The sequence below is a fragment of the Cavia porcellus genome, unplaced genomic scaffold (assembly GCF_034190915.1).
Source record: "Cavia porcellus strain 051 isolate PalLab524CR breed Dunkin Hartley unplaced genomic scaffold, mCavPor4.1 scaffold_10, whole genome shotgun sequence".
NCBI lineage: Eukaryota > Metazoa > Chordata > Mammalia > Rodentia > Caviidae > Cavia > Cavia porcellus.
Window position 1 is genome coordinate 17,811,718 of NW_026947493.1, and position 20,410 is coordinate 17,832,127.

At 30.9% G+C, this 20,410-nt stretch overlaps 1 protein-coding gene across 3 annotated transcripts in view; it reads right to left on the bottom strand.

Moving 5' to 3' along the window:
* Top2b (DNA topoisomerase II beta) overlaps window positions 1-20,410 on the bottom strand; it is a 67,649-nt gene that overhangs the window by 15,555 nt on the left and 31,684 nt on the right. For all 3 annotated transcript variants that reach the window (XM_063257038.1, XM_063257037.1, XM_063257039.1), the window contains exons 9-28: window positions 19,005-19,106; window positions 18,786-18,923; window positions 16,934-17,072; window positions 16,493-16,650; window positions 16,223-16,348; window positions 15,271-15,381; window positions 15,083-15,188; window positions 13,994-14,103; window positions 13,580-13,672; window positions 13,377-13,491; window positions 11,722-11,843; window positions 11,396-11,544; window positions 10,613-10,844; window positions 8,554-8,688; window positions 7,699-7,899; window positions 6,574-6,769; window positions 6,339-6,430; window positions 3,235-3,390; window positions 3,004-3,087; window positions 831-1,025 (exon numbers count right to left, since the gene is read on the bottom strand). In XM_063257038.1, the coding sequence (XP_063113108.1) occupies window positions 831-1,025; window positions 3,004-3,087; window positions 3,235-3,390; window positions 6,339-6,430; window positions 6,574-6,769; window positions 7,699-7,899; window positions 8,554-8,688; window positions 10,613-10,844; window positions 11,396-11,544; window positions 11,722-11,843; window positions 13,377-13,491; window positions 13,580-13,672; window positions 13,994-14,103; window positions 15,083-15,188; window positions 15,271-15,381; window positions 16,223-16,348; window positions 16,493-16,650; window positions 16,934-17,072; window positions 18,786-18,923; window positions 19,005-19,106 (2,760 nt within the window). The remainder of the gene's footprint in view (window positions 1-830; window positions 1,026-3,003; window positions 3,088-3,234; window positions 3,391-6,338; window positions 6,431-6,573; window positions 6,770-7,698; window positions 7,900-8,553; window positions 8,689-10,612; window positions 10,845-11,395; window positions 11,545-11,721; window positions 11,844-13,376; window positions 13,492-13,579; window positions 13,673-13,993; window positions 14,104-15,082; window positions 15,189-15,270; window positions 15,382-16,222; window positions 16,349-16,492; window positions 16,651-16,933; window positions 17,073-18,785; window positions 18,924-19,004; window positions 19,107-20,410) is intronic.

The window sequence follows — 20,410 nt, forward strand, 5'->3', positions numbered from 1 at the left end:
GAAATATTACCATCTCTCTCTTAAAACTATCACACAGGGACAAGGATTTAGTTCAGTGGTGCAGCGCCTGCCTGGCAAGCATGAGGTCCTGAGTTTGATTTCTGGTACAATTCCCCCTAAATAAATAAATAAATAAATAAAACAAAACATAAGCATCACACATCTTGTTTCCTCAACTCTGAACCTTCTTTCCAGTCTTCTTTTCTTTTGGCTAACCATGGCCAATCTTCATCAAGGACAAGTAAATGTATTTTTTCAAATTCCTTAACAGTGCCCATCATGTCAATACTACAAGCTGGGCTTAATTTAAATGATTTAATTAAAAATGAAAACAAACAGAACAAATGAGAGCTTATTTTGAAAACCAAACAAACTCTGTTCTGCTCTGAAACTTAATGGGTCATGATGCAAAAATAAGGTCATAATTTAAAGCAAATAAACTCATTTTGGGGGAGAGAAAGATTTTAATTTAGAAAGTTGCTGGCACATCCCTATAGTCTCACCTACTGGGGAGTCTGAAACAGAACTGTTTAAGACCATGAGCTTTCAGGTCATGCAGGGTAACAAAGAAAGTGAAACTCATTTCAAAATGGAACACAAAAAGGAATTAAGCAAACAGCTATTCACATATAAGTGATCCTTGACCAGTATATTGTTATTCTAAGAATTAGTTGTTCTTATAGAGTAAGATTTATCACAATTAAAATATACATATGATATATACAAAGCATGATCAATCAGAATATAACTAAGATACAAAGAAATTACACACACACACACACACACACACACACGAGATAAAAGTCTATAAGGTAAAGAATGTGTCATACCTTCTTCTTCTTCAACAACTTTTTGCTGGCATCTGCCTTCATAGCAGTAATTTCAGGAATTATTCTTCTCCCATAAGGTGAAGGCATTGTTTCTTCCAATTGAAGTTTCTTCACCTTAGGTTTGCCAACTTTACCTTTTATTGCTTTCCCAGACATTCCTGCCAGAATATCTTCTCTTTCTTGTGCTTCCACTTTCTGTAGTACAATCATAAGTTGGGAGGGGTGCTTAAACAACTCCTTAGAAAGACAGTAACTACAGTATAAGAAATTAAAACAAATTTTATTTATTCTCTAAAGATGACCTGGTATCGTAAGCCCAGCAAGTTATACACAAAGGTAGTTCTGTTAAGAAGTATGAAGCCATTGTCTATTGCCTTAGCCATAATAATGGCCCAGAAATGTAAAATGAGAAAGAATGAAAAATTAAAAGTGCTAATATACTTAGATTTAACATGAGAGATTCTATGTGACAATGAATGAGGGCACAGTTGTGATTAATATCACAAATTCTATATTTAACAAAATTACTCTTCCAAATAATAAACAAACTTTGAAGAGTACAAGAGAAAATGACATCTCTTTAAACTTACTTAGAGAAATATTATAAGCTTCAAAATCAGACAGTTATGGATTTCAATTTTGGTATTTCCACTTATTAGTTATGTATCTCTAAGAAATAATAGATTATTTATAGAGTACCTAACCATGTTCCAGGCATAAAGCAACACATGACTCCCATCTTATGGCTAAGGTAACTGGGGCTCTGAGAGGATAAGTAACTATCTCAGGAATAATTAAGGAATAAGTAAGGCCTTTGGAAGCAAGTTACTTTACTGCATTCTGTGTTCTTATTTATATAATAGCGACCTCTTTCAATTGCAGGTAATCACTTTGAAGATGCACACAAGCTGCAGTTCAGCATACAGTAGATATTTGATAGTATCATTAAACCTTAAATAATGTGAATGTGAAATGATATGACATGAAATTTAAGTCTAAATTATTTTAGATATTAAAAAATACTATACCTGAAATGTAAATAAATTATTTGCACCAACTGTGCTAAGAAGCAAATAAACTTTTTTGTTTTTTAACTGAGATTGTTTTGAATGATAACTCTTCAATATGAGGAAATTTCTAGGCACAACCACAAAGTTTCTCATATTTCATTATATTAGCGATCAAATTTAACACAATATCAGATAAGCATTAGTACTAGTCAGAAGCAGTAATTTTCCTTTTTATTGTATGTTTGTTTCATTTTTAATGACTTTTTTCCCCCACTAAGATGCTGAGGATCAAGCTGAGGGCCTCACACACACTAAATAAGTGCACTACTGCTGATACTTCAGCTCTGTATTAACTTTTTTAACATATAAGGCAGCAGGGAAAAAATCCTTTCTTAAAAAAACAAATCTAACTAATTAATATTTTAAAAAACAACAATCAAGGTATACTCATGACTTACAAAGTCATTAGGGGAAGCTACTACAATAGCTCTAGAAAACAACAAATTATATCTGCTAACTAATATATCACATTTGTTCTTAAAAGTTTTAATTCAGACAAAAGCCATAAAAATAAAATTGAACCATATGGACAATGAAACAATTAAAAAGTAAAAAAATGACACCAGTAATGACAAATGATAATTCATTCTTTGCTACTCAAAATCAGGTATTTATACTGCTGTCATTCACTGAATTCTAATATTTTAAGTGGGCAATTTAATAAAGGTTTATAGCTAATATCTTTTTCCTCTACATTTTTATTTTTAAAATTACAATTCTACTTGGAGAGAACAATATAAAAACATTGAAAGTAGAAATATCATTATACTCCAAATGTCAAAGTGCCTGTATTCAATTACGTAGATGTATTGGTCTTACCTCTTTCCAGGAAAATATTAAGCTGAATCCATTAGCTAATTTAGAAGTGATCAAGAAATTTTAACAGGAAGTATTAAATTTACACTAAATTTCAGCTCCAAGCATTATACTGTATTCAACCACACTAGAAATAATTTTCCTTTGTAACTTCATAGAGCTATAGCTAGCTTAATCACAATTTAACTTATAAATACACCAATAGTTAAAAAAAATCCTGAACAAATTTAAAGAGGTTTTCATATCTCAGGTATTTTTCTAAATATATTTTAATAGACTTAACATACATCCAGTTCTTCAACAAATGCTGCTAAATCTTCTTTCCAAAGATCTGAAGGTGATTTTCTTTTAAGATCATTGACCTCTCGGCCCTATAATAAAAAAGCAATACAGTTTAACACTGAATAATTTTTATATGTATAAAGGATAATCAAAAAACTTATTTTTGGAAAAAAGAAAATAAAAATGTGGATGATACTGAAATTGTTTCAAATTATTTAACCCACAAAAGCTCATACTTTTGCATCTCTCTGTTTAATCAGTTCTTCAACTTTTTCTTTAGTAAGAGACCACAGAGACATATTTAAAATATAATTAAAATCAGGGCCTGAAGGGGTTCCTGAATCAGAGGAACTATCATCATGTTGGTTTTGTGTTTCTTCTTCTTCTGCTGCCTGTAAAAAACAATAAACTTTATATTAAATTTCTGTATAATATCAAATCAATGTTTATTTTTACTGAATGTCAAGCTAAAATTCTACATATGATATAACTGTTAATGCTATGCCTGGAGAGTAGTGGAGTTGGATTATCTGTAAATTAACTATAAATGTATTTCTTGTAAAAATAGTTTATTTTCTAAAGATGTACAATAAAATATTCAGGAAAAGCATTATATTCAATCCCTATTTGCAGAGGAATATGATAGAAAATTAACTGCTTTCCTCATGATGTCCCAAAATGAGAAGACTATATGTTGAAAGTACTAGAACTAATGTTTTATCATTGCATGTTAACCAGATTTTTATACTACTGAGTGAGAAATTTGAAACCAAAGTAAATATTATTTATGAAAAATGTTATAATAAATGTGCTAAAATACATTCACTCACTAAGGATAAATTCTTAATCAAAATTCTCTAAGCAACAATAATCATGTGAGGAGCCAAAGAATCTGTTTATGAAGAATTTAAGAGTTGGTAAGTTAGAATAAGAAGTGTCAAGGACTGACCAAAACTTTATTCAGAGGCTTTTTTACAAAAACTGATAAAAATCTGCTATTAGTATTAAATTTCAAAATACAATAAATGAAATAAAAGTCATTTAAGTGACATCTTTTAAAGTTTAAAAATAAAAACATTAAAATTGCACCTAAATTCTTTAAGGCACTGAGATCAATAAAAATTATTGTGCTATAACTATTATACTCCAAGCAAAAGTTTATTTTTGGTAACAAAAAAGGACAGACTTATAATTTAAAAGTTGTAAATAATAATACATACATATGTATATACAAAGAAAAGTTCAGGTGTACTTTAGAAATAAAAAAATTAAAATTCCAAAGCAAGATGCTTCATTAAATAAACTATAAAATCAAACAACAGGCAAATAAGGAATAGTTATTGCATGGACAATAAGTAGATAATTTATGATAGATTATTCTAAAGTTTTAAAAATTCATGAGATAATATGTTTCTATTAAGCACTCAAGATCGTTAGATTGATGTAAAATACCAGGATGTCATAAAATCCTGGTTAGAGTCATAATTTAGAAGTCCACTTGATCTAGGTTTTGATAACACCTAAAGCATTGTTACTAAGTACTCTCTCTATATATCTCACTGTTAACAGGAATATGACTAAGCACACATTGAGAAGTCAATAAAAATAAACTAAGTTCTAGAGATAAAATTCCGTTAAATTTTAAGCAAAAATATTCCTCTTCTAATGAGCTGCTTCAAAAATTCTAAATATCTTCTCATGCTCTATATAAAAGGGCACTCTTACAAGAGTAATTCCTTTTGTCACCCAAATCCCCTGTGGCCAAAATGCTGAAAAACTTTTGATGATGATAATGCAACTACTGAGATCAAGCTAGACTTTACCCACCAATGCTAGTCTCAAACCATAGATACCATATCATTCAAAACCAAATATATATTCATGAGCTTACTTTTTTGTTTTTATTTTGTTTTGTGTTGTTTTGTTTTTGCAACAGTGAGGACTAAACCCAGGGAGTTTTGAGCAGCACTTCCAGTTCTCCATCCCTTTTTAAATTTTTATTTTGAGACTGGGACTAGCTAAGTTGCCCAGACATTCCTCAAACTTGTGATTTTTCCTGCCTCTGTCTCCCGAGTAGCTAGGATTATAGGCAGGTGCTATATCCAACTAGTTTTTTGTTAAAGATACAGTTTAAACCAACAGTAATACAGAAGATCAAGTACTGTACAAACTATAATTTGGAGTCTGACTGCATAACAAAGCACACCAGAAGAAAAACAAAGTACTCCAGTCATCTTAATTATAAATGCTGTCCATTTTGTCCTATACCATTTTCATGATGAATAAGTTTGTAATCTTAACATATAATTATCTTTTCTTCTTAACATGTATTATTTTTTCTAATTTTACTCACTTTAATGTATACCATTCATTGACTTTAAAATTGAAAAAAGTTTAATGTGAATGAAAACAGCATTCAATGTAACTGGATGGAAAATATGAAAACATCACAACTGAGAAATCTTAAGTGTAGGGAAGTTTAAACTTTCATTTTAAATTACTTTGTCATGCAATCATAACCATTTTTAGACATATTAAGAGTATCATATAGAAATTACTTAAATATATAAAAAAATCACTCATTTCAAAATTTCTTCCTTTTCTACATTTTTGTTCTCAACCACAATGTTGAATTGCCTTTGAGTTTTCCTTTTAATTATACACAACAAAAATTATAGCAGGGATTCTCAAAATTTCAAAATTCTAATCACTGAACTGATATTATTTTATGATCTGGAAAGGACAACTTAATGAAACATTAGACTTTTAATCTGAACTTCCAGAGTTTAAAACTCTGACCAAAATCTAAGTATACATGAGCACAGCACATATTTGGGGCTTAATAAATACTATGATAATTAACATTTTGATTTAGCTTTAACCAAAATGAGATCAAGCCCAAAGCCAGACCAAGTAAGTGGAGACTGGATGCCACATTGGATCATAGACTGAACTGTGTGAATGATTTTTAGTGTTGCCAGTCTGATCCCCAAACAGTGTACATGCACCTCACAAAAAACCACCACCACAAATGACACCCTTTCAGTGGCAAGCTCAGAGGGGGAAAAAAAAAGGCCACAGATACTGAGCTACCTTCTCACACCTGGAGTCATTTCTCCAGGGCCTGGTTCAGTCACATTGGCAAAGTGCTGTGTGGTGGGTGTGCACAGCAAATTCCTGCACTGTTATCTGTTCTGTGGACAAACAGAAGACTTCAGTCTCCAAACAGACAGCTCAGCACTTTTACCAATACTTTATTTAAAACTTAGAGGGTTAGTGTTTTTTGTCTTGGAAGTTGCTTTAAAAGCTTCTCTAAATGTCTTTTTCTGCAAATGATTACCTTTTCTTGTGCTTCTTTCCAGGCTTTCACTGGGTCAGATTCATAACCTCTCTGGACTAACATTTGAATCAAATCTTTCTTTGACCTATTCTCTATGTGAGGGAAAAATAAAGTTAGGATCAAGAAAAGAGATTCAATTTGTATTTGTTTATATTCTACTGATAAAAATGTCTTCTATTAATAAAGATTTTTTCCATTTTAACTAAAGTTTAAATTTTTAAATTTTGCATCTTACCTATAGTAATTTTCCCTTGTATCTTCTCTAAAATGAAACGGGCTTGATTGTTAAGCTTTGCAGATTCTGCTCCCAGCATTCCTACAAGCCACTCCTTACGTAAACCATAATAACTTAATCGTAAATCAAAGAATTCTTTCAGAATGTCTTGCACAGTTTCATACTTCTTCAGACACCCCATATGATCGAAAAGTACCTAAGCAAACAAGAATTTTTTTTAGATTATATAAATCTGTACTAAAATTTAATTTATGGAATAGCTACAATACTTAACCATAATACACTTGTGTGAACACAAAATATTCCTAAAAGCCTTTACACAGAACCAAAACTATTTAGTATATTTCTTTATTTCTTTGGTGACTGCAAGAATTCAATAAATTCATTTCTCAAAACCATAAAAATATTTAAAATAATAAAAATGTAGACAAAATAAATTCTTTTAAAATGAGGTTCTTAAAATATCTACAAAGTTCCCTAAAGAAAGACTGTTATTCCCCAAACTAAAAATACACATATGCTAAGCTTAACAATGTTAGATGTAAAAGTCTTTCTCCCTCATACATTCAGCGGATATACATTTGCCATCACGTTCTAGTACTTATTTGTGTTATAATATAATTATTCAAGCTTTTTATTCTTTTTCTGTAAGACTTTCTTAGGCAATAAAACTTTTTCTGTTACTATGCTACTACTAATTTTTTTCTTTTAATCTACTTTAAATCTAAAAGCTAATTTGGAAAGAAACTTGGGCAAACATACACATTAACTTTCTACTTTCCTTTCAAATATATATCTAAACATATAAGGAAGCAGGTTAGAGTTATGAAGAGATAATCACTGTACAGTTAAAATGCAAATAAAAATGAGTACATACAAACCCTGAAATAATTACTTTTGTAACTCCTAGTCAGTATGCAGTGTAGCACAGAAGCACAGGGAGGGGAATATACGTTAAAGCTCAGACACATAAATATAGAGTTGAAAGTAAGGGTAGAGAATAATAGGAGAGAAAAGAAATAGTGAAAAATGCAATCAGGCTTACTGAAGCTATTCACATCATAAATCCAATCATATGAATCCAATGTATGCAATTAAAGAAATAATAGATTTTTAATAAATTACCATGGAGTTACAAGTAAGAGTAGTTTGAAGTTTAAAAACTTTATGTAATCCGGCAGCTTCTGCTTGTGCTAGTTTCTCTTCTGTCATTTTCACCACAAATTTCACAGTTGTATCAGTATGATATTCTTTATAATCAGAAATTAGTGCTGGTGTTTTATCTGTTCCATTTAGCATAGGTTCTAAAACCTGTTCCTTATATACCTACAAAAGATTTTAAAGTAAGTTATGATACACTCTCATGTTCTCATATTACAGTCATACAATCTTCCAAAAATCCTCAACTCTTATGGGGAAAGAAGGGAAACCTCTATCACATTGCCTTCTGTTCAATCATTACAGAAGGGAATACATTGGAGTAGTCTCAGTGGTGAGAAAAAACATACAAAATAATGGTTCTGATCTACTCATATTCTAAAGGGCAAAAAAAGTCTGAGGACATGAAGAAGATGACATTTACTAGAACTGAGAGAGATAAAATATGCATGTACTTAGATCTGTAACAACTGACACTGTCACGAATTTACTGATGAAATTTATAAGGACTCTAAACACTATTTCTTACTCCAGTCATTTCATCTTAAGGTTAAAAACAAATATATTGTCTCTAAAGAAAGCAACTACCTAACAGAAGTCATACAATATTGTTTAGGTAAGCCTAAAACTTTAAAATTACCATTTGAAGAAAATTCAAAGTATAAATTCAACTGAATGAGAAGAAAATGTATACAGAAAATTTTAAACACTATGTAGACTTTAAAGAAGTGGATTATTCTTGTCAGAAATTAATGGATTATTCTTGTCAGAAAAACACTGCTTAATGCGATGCCCTCCTTACAAGTTCACATTTATACTAACCTGTGTCCAGGTTCTAACTGGAAGCTCTGTAATTTCCACTGTGTTTCTATCCACCACAAATATTTCACCACTGACCGCATACTGGTTTTGACCAAGCTCCTGGATTGTGCCTTTAAAATTTTTGTAATTTGGAAGCTGAAGAGAAAAATGGAAACAACAGTGCCTTACTATTTTTAAGAAAGAAAGGTTTAGTTTTTCAAATTTTATTTTTTATTAGTACAAGTGTGTAGTGCATTTTGATTAGGTTTCTGTGTGAAGTTGGAATACATAAGTAATATATCTTAAATCTTGCTTCATCTCCTTTTTCTCGCCTCCATACTCCATGCACTTGAGTTACAGCACTGTATTTGAATAACTCTTTAAGTCAATGGTCTACTGTTACTGGTCGATTAACACAACTGAAACTAAATTCCTCATCCTTAACTGTTCCCCTTCAAAAGACGGTCAGTTTTCACAGGCTTTAATATAATCTGAACATCTCCCAATCCAAAATTCTTAGCATCACCTTTCAGTCTTACTAGAATGGTACATATTTCAGTTTACTGCCCCATAATTCTTTCTCCCTTAGATTAAATCCTTTAAATTCAAACTTGTACCTCACATTGAAGTCACCCAGTCTGGAACCAGTCTTTGCAGTGATTTCCTCTGGAAACTCACTGCTACTTTATATTTTGCTTCAGTATTTTGAATATTGTGAGACCACCTTTATTCTATGCTAGGGTTTGGAAATGGTTTGAGTGTCCCCAAAGGCTTCACGTGCTGAAATTTAATCCCCACTGTGATGCATTAAGAGATTGGAAACAATCTAACTGCGCTGTTTCTATCTGGGATCTTTTAGCATCAGAAGAGATCATCAGTGTGACTGAATCAGAGCAGGTATATAAGGAGAGAGATCAGAAAGTCAATGACATCCACACATACTATCTCTTGCCATATGATGTTCTACACCACCACTTAACCCTGACAGCTAGAAGGCCATCACTGGATGAGGCTACAGACACTGCACCTCCAGAACTAAGAAAAAATAAATCTCTTTTCTTCAAAAGTAGCCTGTCACAGGTTATTTTTAATGTAGTAACAAGAAACAGAAAAGACACTATCCATTAGCACTGACATATATATTCATTCCTCTCATTTCATTTATCTGTATCTTACTTATCCTTCCCAACCAAATTACAAGAGATCATCCCCTTTTCTAAAATTTGAATTTATTATTAGCAGTAAGAAATTAGGCACACAGCATAGGTCATTTCTTCTAATGTACTGAGCCACTATTAATATCTTTGGTCACTATAAACTTCAAACACTCAGATTTTACCTCAACAAAGATTAAATTTTGGAAAACAAAGGTCACAGTCTTTTATCTCATAACTCAGTGCACTATCGTATGTGTAATAATGTGCACAAAAAGCATGTAGTGATACTCTACCTTAAAAACAATTATTTAAAACAGTTAAAGTACTACTTCAGAAAAAGTTTGATATGCCTCTAACAAAGTACTTTAAAGTATTTAAGGGAAAAAATGCAAATTATATATAGTAATATAATTTTATGTTAAAATACAAAAATGAAATAAGACGATAAAACTACATCAAAATATTTACAGCTTGCTTCTATATTGTAGGCTTAAGGACTTTTTTTCTTATTATTTGTATTTGCCACACTAAGCATTTTTTTATTAAATAGACAAAGTGTATCAAGATAAGGAAAATTTACAAGACTTGGTGGTTTGAGGGGAAAAGAATGAATTTACATATGAATTTACATACATTTTATTACAAAGGCACCATTATCTGTCTTTCAGAGATATGAAAGCCTAGAATATGAGGTATTTTCAAAGTTCAATAAACAGTTTCTCTCCCTAAAAATCATCTCCAGATTCATTCCACTATATCTTTTCCTGAAATCATAAATCAAGTTACACCCTAATAAGGTCTTTATTACCAACAACAGATCTAGAATGGAAATATCCCTTTATTTTCCTAAAATGACTGAACTGTGTCATTTGTACATCATTTTTTAAAAATAAACATTGTAAGTATAAATTCTAAAAAATTACCATGGGATGAGGATCCAATCCTTCTAGCATTCGTCTGACATTGTTGACAATTTCCCTAGCATCATAGTTGGGTAGTTTGCAAGCCCATCCAGTACCAATGCCCTCAGCACCATTTATTAAAACCATGGGAATTATAGGAATATACCACTCAGGCTCAACACGCTGATTATCATCATAAAGGAACTTAAGCAGGTTGTCATCCACAGCAGGAAAAAGTAGTCTTGCTAAAGAGCTAAAGAAAAGAAAAAGAAGAAAATAGAAAAATAACATGGCTCTGCAAACTAAGGTTTCATAAATAAGACTTCACAGTCTTTATATTTCCACAAAATCTAGAGAATGCACTTTTTATAATTATGACTTAAGGTACTTAACGAACTTTATATATTATTATTATTAAACTCATATTTCTCTTAGGCACAAGTCCAGAATAAAATAGCCCTACTATGTATGTAGTTACTTACCTACCTAAATTTTTAACACTGTTCAACAACTTAATAGGAATTTGCAATTTCTCTCAATAAAGTATATAACCTGTTTTCATAACCCACAATAAAGTTGGGTCAGAAAAAAATCCTCACACTTATTAGGAATGATTTCACCAAGAATTCAAAAAAAAATAAGGACACAGACTTCATTTTATTTGTAATCAAGTGATTTAGGATATTAGCCCTTAGAATAATCTCAGAAAATCATCTCTACACAGCTGCAATCCTACTAAGCACTTAGTTTGACTTCAATAAAGCTCATATTGAACTTCCTACCATTAAGGCAGCAAACACTTACCTTAACATTGTGAAAATATAACGAGGGCTTGCAGCATCTTTGCCACCATGAAGCCGAGTTCCAAACTGACCAATGGGCTGAAGCAAGTTAATATTATTACTTCCCACAAAGTTCTGAGCCAAATTCACAATAGTCATCATCAATGCTTGCTAGAGTAGAAACAGAACATGACATTAGTATTTTAACTTTTCCATAACTTTTCAATTTGTATTAAAATATCAATTCTACTACATTGCCAACTTCATAAAAAGAAAACTACTTTATTGTGCATAATTACTCTTAATGCCAATAATTAATTCTCAATGTATTCCAATCTTAATGCTTACTTCTCCATGATGATATGCAGACATTTCAGCAACAGATCCAGCCAACTGAGCAACTTTAACTTCTCGTTTATCATTCCTCTTGAAACAGGTAAATAAAACTTTACGTTGTCCTGGTTTAAAGCCTATTTTTAAAAAAAGTAACCCCCTTTAAAAAGTATTACTTCAAGATATAATTTTAACAACTCTTTTAGTACCAACGTTTTGTATATTTAGAAGAAAAAGCTCAAAGGTGTAACTTGCTTTTGAAGAACAGGCTAGTTACTTGAGATTCTATAATAAGATGAGTATATTCCAATGTTTTCTATCCCAAAAGCAAAGTATCAGTAGAAAGACATCTGTCTGGTATTAAAATAACAGACAGATTAGTAGCACAAAACTCATTCCACGAACATTCTCATGATTCAAAGTCATTGTAACTAAAGTAATAGTAGCTGGGGATTTAGCTCAGTGGCATAAGCGCCTGCTTTGCATGTTCATGGTTGTGAGTTTGATCCCTGGCACAAAAAAAAAAAGTAAAAAATAGTAAACCATCAATGAGCTGACAAATATTATCACCATACATCAAATTAGGAGAACTATCATAACTGTGATAGTTAAGAATATATGTAGACTTTAGAATCTTACTAACCTGGATATTCTTCTCAACTTAGTTATTTACCCTATGAGCAAATTACTAAACCAGTAAGTCTCAGTAACCTCAGAGTAACAGAAATAATAAATTGTCTAACAGTTACCATAAAGATAACATGAGCTAATGTGAGTAAACCCCTAAGCTTCCTTCTCAATTTTACTGTTCTAGCGCAACAAACACAGCAATAATCATCATAGTATAAGGCAACTGTCATCATCATTATGGGCCCAGAGCATTATAAAACCAACATGATACAATACATATAGCTATTTCTTTAAAAATTTTATAATCTAATTGAGAACATGAGACTATCATAGATGATATAGATATAAAAGGCACACAAAAAATTATACGTAAGTATATGGATCTGAGACCAATTCAGATAGATATTGTTGGGGAAAACTTCATAGAAGGGAGGCAACTTCAGGCTAAAAATTGACAGACAGATAGCATTATCATTAGCTGGAAAACCAACAAACACAAAGATAACAATTTGATAAAAGTTCTAAAAGGAAAATAAACTAGACAGGAGCCTAAAAAGTACTGTGGTGGGAAAAAGTTTCTAAATTTTGCTTAATTAGATAAGTTAAAGCATTAGATTTGGGTTATTGTGGTTAAATTTGCTAATAAATCTTAACTTTTTAAAGTTCCATTTTACTTTTTTTAGAAATTGTGAATTAACTCAAGCAAAAGGTGGGCTTTGAAGTTCATTTTCCCAGCTGGGGATAGTTCAGTGGCACTTGCCTGGCAAGCATGAGGTCATGTGTTTGACTCACAGTAACAAATAAATAAATAAATAAACTTCACTTTCTCAAAAACTTTAAAAAGAGTTTAAAAGTCACAAATAAAGAAGACTTTAGCCCTACACCAAAACATATTCAAAAGCAATGCAAAAATGTTTTCAGTTTCTCTGAATCAGTTAGTGTTTTTATATAATTTCAAATAATTTTTAAATGCATCAAAAGGATAGCCTAAGTACATAAAAACTCATACTAAATAACATAAAAATTATAGGGTTACTCACCATCAACAAGAGATGGTATAGATCTTTCATTATCTGAGTTTGAGAATAGGATCAATTCCTTGTTGATGAAATCATTGTAAGTCAAATGCTTTGTTGCTGTACCATATAAAAATTGCTAAAAGAAAAATTAGTAATAATTTGTCATTATTACTATTATAAATTTTAGTCCCTTCTTCCCCAGATCATTGTTTTTTATGACTAACCTCTGGTAAACCATGTAACCTACGCTGTCTCCGATCTTCCATGAAATTTGTTAACCATTCTTTTCTGTCATCAATTTTCTTCTTACTGAATGCCTGAAAAATTGCATAAAAATTGATGTCACACATGAAAAATAAAATCAAATAATAACATAAAATCTAAATTTACAAATGGAAGACAAGTAATTATTACCTTCTAGGAAATTAAAGATTTTTTTCCAATTTTTGTATCAAAAATAAACCTGCATTTAAGTCTTTCAATTCAAGTAGCCAGGTATAAATTTATGGAAAAAACTAAAATTCACTGCTTGTGGCAGTAGAAGTTCTAGACTGACCACAGGAAATAAGGCTGGGAGCAAAAGATTTAGTAGGTAAGTAATGGCTACCAAAAGATTTTTCTTAAATACACTTCATTACCAAAGTAATGGCAGCATCATCTTCAGGACCAGCATATCTAAACAAAATGCGATGCCTTTCCATATCAGCAAAATATTCCTTTGCTTCTTTAGCTGTACTGGTACCCAAACCTGTACAATTTTAGAAATAAAAGTGAGTCAAAAACATCAGTGTCTATTCAAAACCATCAAGTGAGAAGCAGGTAAGGAAAGTTTTAAGAGATCAGACAAACTAGCAACACTTATACCAACTAATTAATTTTAAAGAATGACAAACCATTGACATATATGTCTCCTGACATAAGTATGCAGTGTTTCCTATTAAATCTTTTTGCCAGTCAAAGCTACACCAAATGTGATCGTATCTGATTAAAGAATTAACAGAAAGTAAGAATGTGCTGCAAACTAAATGAAACGATAGACATACAATAGGCAAAATTCACAACGTGGGACATTACAAGAGACAAACAGCTCAACCTTCATAGTGAATAAACTACAAAGGAAAACTATGAAAAGTGAAACAGTAATTAAGAAATTTAAGAGACCTACTGATCAATGTAATGTGGAACTTGACTAAAACTACATAATACATATGACAACATATTTTCCTTGTGATTTTATGCAAGAATTTATATTTTTGTAATATTGTTTACATACTAACATAATCATGAGGAACTTTAACACTGGCAGCATTTTTAAATATGCTAAATTATAATAATTCTTTTAGATTATATACTAAAGTAGTTGTAGATGAAACAGTGTAATGCCCAGATGTTATTTCTGACTAACAGGATGGTGACAAGAGAGGTTCAGATGAAAGACTGGCCATTGAAATAGTGACTGTTAAAGAGCATAAGGAATTCATTGTACAGAATTTTCTATGATGATTTTTTAAAAAATTAGAAATAGCGGGCTGGGGATTTAGCTCAGCGGCAAAAGCACCTGGCCTTGCAAGCAGGCAGTCGTGAGTTCGATCCCTGGTATCGATTAAAAAAAAAAAAAAAAAAATTAGAAATAGCTATTTTCAAATTCCAAAAGAAATAAACTTTCAAAATATGCTTATATTGCTCTCATAAAAGTAAATCAGAAGTTACTTCACAAAAATACAAACCTTTGTAGTATTTTATTTTCCAGGCTTTTTGGTTTTCTATATGTTTTTTCCACTCATCAAATTCGGGAATGCTGTAGAAGGAAAGTTCCTGCTTATTTTTGCTTGCCTTAAATTAATTAAAAAAAAAAAGTTAGTTTTTCTGCTACTCTTTAAAAGAATGGTATAAAGCACAATAATACAAATAGTACCTTTACAATTGGTGTAATAAATTCTTCAAGAAAACCATGTTTCAGAAGTGATGGCCAATTATGATGGATGAAATTAATAAGCAGACCTTTTATGTGAGAACCATCTTGATCCTAAATATTAGTGAAGAAAAGGTCTTATAATTATTATAATAATTTTTAAAATATAACTACTCATATAACTAAACTTTTAAAATACAGGAAAGAAAAAATTCCATCTGAATTTTAGAACTCTATTTTATAAAAATTATCAAGATAACCATACATTGACAAAAACATACCATTTCTTAAAATGCAAATAAAGAGTATGGCTAATCACATGTTTATAACAGGTTTCATTATGAGAATGATGTAAGGACAGAAAAGGTAAAAGGGTTATAATACCACTTCACTGAGCAATGCAAGAAGAAATTCTTCAGTATACTAATATAAAAACTAAAAAATTCTGCTTAAAATTATACTACATTTTTTCTACAAATGCTTTTATTTAGAATATAAGAGATAAATAGAAGGATATGAAATTTCTCATTTCCAATTTTCAAGTTTTGATTGTTGCCATTTTATAATTCAGCTCCTTCTGATTTCTGTTCATCCCAATTTACTCTGTCATATACCAGCATTAACCATTTGTCTATTTCACAACTGTTCCCACTTTCAAATTCCATCATTTCATTCCTACTTACATGGAGGCTTAGTCACTATTATAGAACATAATGTTCTGCTCTTATCATATTTACTGCATTTAAAATATTTTAAATGACAAATAAAATTGGTACACAAAAATTAAATAATGTAAAATGTGTTTCACATAAATGTTTCCATTAAACAATATGTTTTTTCCTCTCAATGTATAGTCAGCTTTCATTCAAGTTATGCTGGAATAACTCTCATGAAACAACTATCAAAGAAATAATTTGAAGATATGAATTTTAAATGGGATGACTTTCAGACCAACCTGATCAGTCATAATCATAATCTTCCCATAACGTAATGTTTTTAGAGATTCTGCATCATCATAACTTTTCTTGTATTGTAGACCAACTATCTTAATAATATTGTTTATTTCAGCATTTTCCATAATCTGTGCAAAAAGGAAAAGCAATGAAAATATTTTAAGTGTTGGAATATATGAAAACTAAGAATTCCATTTTAAAATTTAAAAAGTTTTTATAAAATAATGCAAATATTATAAATGTATAATATATATAAATATATATTTATATACCTGTTTATGAGAAGCTTCTCTTACATTAAGAATTTTACCCCTTAGTGGAAAGACTCCATATCTATCTCGTCCAATTACACCTAATCCAGACACTGCCAGTGATTTGGCAGAGTCTCCTTCTGTTAATATCAGTGTACACTCCAGGGAATGTTTGCCACCTGAAAAAAGTTAAAAATTACATATACACTAATTCCTCATTTAACTGATTAGAAAAATGAAGCCAGAAAAATGGTCACAATAATAGTGAAAAACTGTAACAGTAACTTTACACTATGCTGTTTAAATACTGAATTGTTAAGTTTCTATTTCCTAAAAACTAATATGTGATGCATATGGCAATTTTAATAAGGTAAATACTATGAACAAAAATCACAGTCTGAATGAAAAAATCTCTGTAACAGTACCAGTTAAACTCACAATCTTTAATAATCTGAGTCTTACCAGCATCATTAGCATCATCCAGTTTGGGGATACCTTTGATTTTACTGTATTTTACTGATGAGCATTTTTTATTCAGTTGAGTCTGTGCTTTAAATTTCACCCAGTTCAGAATACTTTCTACAATTCCACAATTAGAGGCCTAAATGGAAAAGAAAAGGTGAAGTATAATGGTAAATAATATATAAATAAGCCAAAAGTTTCATAGATTTTACTATAGTGATGCCTGGACTCTGGAGAGTTTTAAGGTGCTTTAATACAAAATGACGATGACGGGCTGGGGATTTAGCTCAGCGGCATAAGCACCTGCCTTGCAAGCACATAGTCATGAGTTTGATCCCTGGTACTGATTTAAAAAAAATAGTTAAAATAAATAAAATAAAATAAAATTTTAAAAATGACCATGACAACAATGTATGTTAGTGAATTTTACCCAACTACAGTAAAACTAACTCAGTCGACTATATACACAATGATCTATTTACTAAAATATATGAAAAACAGCCACTCTAGTATCTCAGAAAAATTCTACAGTAATGAACTCCATAAAGAATATATATTGTTACTGGCAAATTTTACTCTTGAATGTATTATCTGGCAAAATTGGCATTTCAAGTATCTTTCACTACAAAATATAAGTCCTAAATTCAGGATGACAAAAAAAATTAACATGAAGGGAAACTTTAAGATAAACTTGGGAACATACAAATGGGCTTTATTCTTTAAATAGCCTAGCAATGAGAGCTTCAAACATTACATATTATCTGTACTTTGTGAGTTAAGATCTTAACCCAAAAAGAAAAATTTAACCAATTCCAATTCTAATACAGCTATTCTTTATCATCCTAGGTGATTCATTTTAGGTGTATGAAATCATTTTCTAGACTGTTTAATACATAAAGAGGTGAACTATGTTGCCAAATCTGAACTTATTCCAGAAAAATGTAAGGTCTGAAATGAAATCACTTCCTGATAAAAATTATTACCAGGACAAAAATTTGGGGAAATATTAATATAGAGTAATCTGCATTCAGAATTTATTATAATAGATCCAAAAGTATTATTTCTATAGACCTTAACTTAGAATATAAAAACCAAATTTGTTTTAAATAATTTGGTAATAAAGGTTTCAGCACTGCAGGTTTGTATTTTGCAGTGAGTCAACAAGTGACAAAATGTTAACCCAAAAAGAAGTTAACCTCCACCAAACTATCCAAAGAGGAAGGTCTCTGATTTATTCATCTTTATTGTCCCACTGCCAAACATCTTTAAAGGCACTTCATGGATAAACATTATTGATGTTACTGCTGAACAAGAGAAATGAATCAAACCTTGATTAAAAGATTACAAGTAACTAATATTAGCCACAAACCCTCATTTCAGATTATTTACTTGTATCCTCATCTCACTTTAGGAAAGTTAAAACAGCCTAAACATACATATGCAAAGTAAAACGAAATTTTAAAGTATGTAGAAAACAATATATTTTATTTTATATTTGTTACCACAATAAAAAAAAACAGGTAAAATTCAGTAGCAAAGTTGAAATGAAAGTAGAAAAGAAGAAATCAAGAATTCTAAGAGGATTTACATATTTGTTACAGAAAAATCTGAGCTTTACAAAGGCCAATGCAAAGTTAAAAATACATTTAGCTAACATAATCCCCACTTTAATTCTTGGTATACCAATCAATGATTTTATGAAACAATAATGTTATCAGACATGGATATTAATTTATACAGTGAACAACTCTATACTCACAGTTAATGTGAATAGAGAAACTAATCACAAACAGAATAAAGTAATCAAGAAAAGTACTTAATAATACCAAAAAATTATACAAGTTTTACTCACTGCTTTAAAAAATTTTTCTGATAGTTGGCATTTGGACCCAAAACTTTTGGGTTGCAGAGTCATGTTTTCCTTAGTCTGAGAATCAAAAGTTGGATTTTCAATAAGACAATTAATAAAAACCCATATATGGTTTTTTACCTGAAGAAAATACAAAAAACGAAGGTCAACATCAAAATACATGATTAAGAAAGTCAGCAGAATATATAAAACATCACTTACTTGAAATGGTTTTACTGATACACCAGCTTTGTTCTTTTTCTTAACTACTTCAATCAGTTTGCCAACAACTTGATCCACTACATAATCCACATGCCGTCCACCCTAAGGACAAAAAATTTTAAAAGCATAGAAACAAAATTTCCTGTAGTTAGTGAGTATAGCCAACCACTTGGTGATCTCAACATTATTAATCCTATTTTCTAGAAAAGTAATGTGAGTCCCATGACATAGTCCAGATTTCTAAAATAAAGTTTTTGACCACAGAACCAATAAACCAAGCTCTATTGTTTTTCTCAACCCATTTCTGACACCATTTTTGAGGTACTTTCCAATACCCATAACTAAGTCTCTCATTCTCTAGACACCAATTGGATGATCAACAATGTAATTCAGTTTTGGCACTAACTACCCAGAGTTAGCACAGACCTCACAGATTAAAGGCTTTAGAAGAAAAAGATACATTTTATAGTCCTAATACTCAGCAAATTATAAGAGTTTGAGAATTCTATCTGAATTGAGACAAAGACCAAATATGTCTCTCTTTCTGTCACACAACTCATATGGCCAATTTTATTATAGAAACAACAAAGTAAAAGATGAGATGGAAGTGAAAATGAAAATAGGAATGGGTGGTACCGATGAGACTCATGACTTAAGCCTAGGGATTGTGGCAACCATTGTCAGCTGTCCACCTAAAATCCACCCTCCTGTTACTTTATTAATAGACACAAACTGTTAAACTGGTAACATACCCAGTTAAAAAGATCACATAAAAGAGAACCCCAGTGATAATTAAACTTGGGTGTCTGGCTTATTTTACTCAATATTATGGTCTCAAGGCTTATTTATTTTCCTACAAAGGATTCAAATTTTAAAATTTTTATATTAATTTTATAAAATCTTATAAATGTACACAATGATCACATTTACTATGGAATATATGTTCATCTTAATTCTCTTTTTTTGCCCCTATTCTTCTCTTCCCTCCTTGCTCCTTCTACAAGTAAGATATGTGATGCACATGCACCTACTCCACAGAAGGAATATAAACATTATGCACTGCAAACATGGTACAACAGAAAAAAAAAATGGAAAAGGATCAAGAGATGATGAGGGAGGGGAGGCAAGAAAGCAGAGGGGAATGGAGAAATTAAAATGTATCATGTACATGTACCAACTCCCCATGAGAAATGTAAACATCAGATATTACAAACATATACTAATTTTAAAAATACTCTTTAAAATTATTTTTTTAAAAAATAAAAACCTTGGTTCCACTGTAACAAAGGATAGCCACATGACTCTTATCTAGCCAGTGAGATTTTACCAAAGACCTACCAAGGTGGGCCTTTTAATAAAACTACCACATTCTTGACCAAAAGAGACTTACCTCAATCCCATTTCTT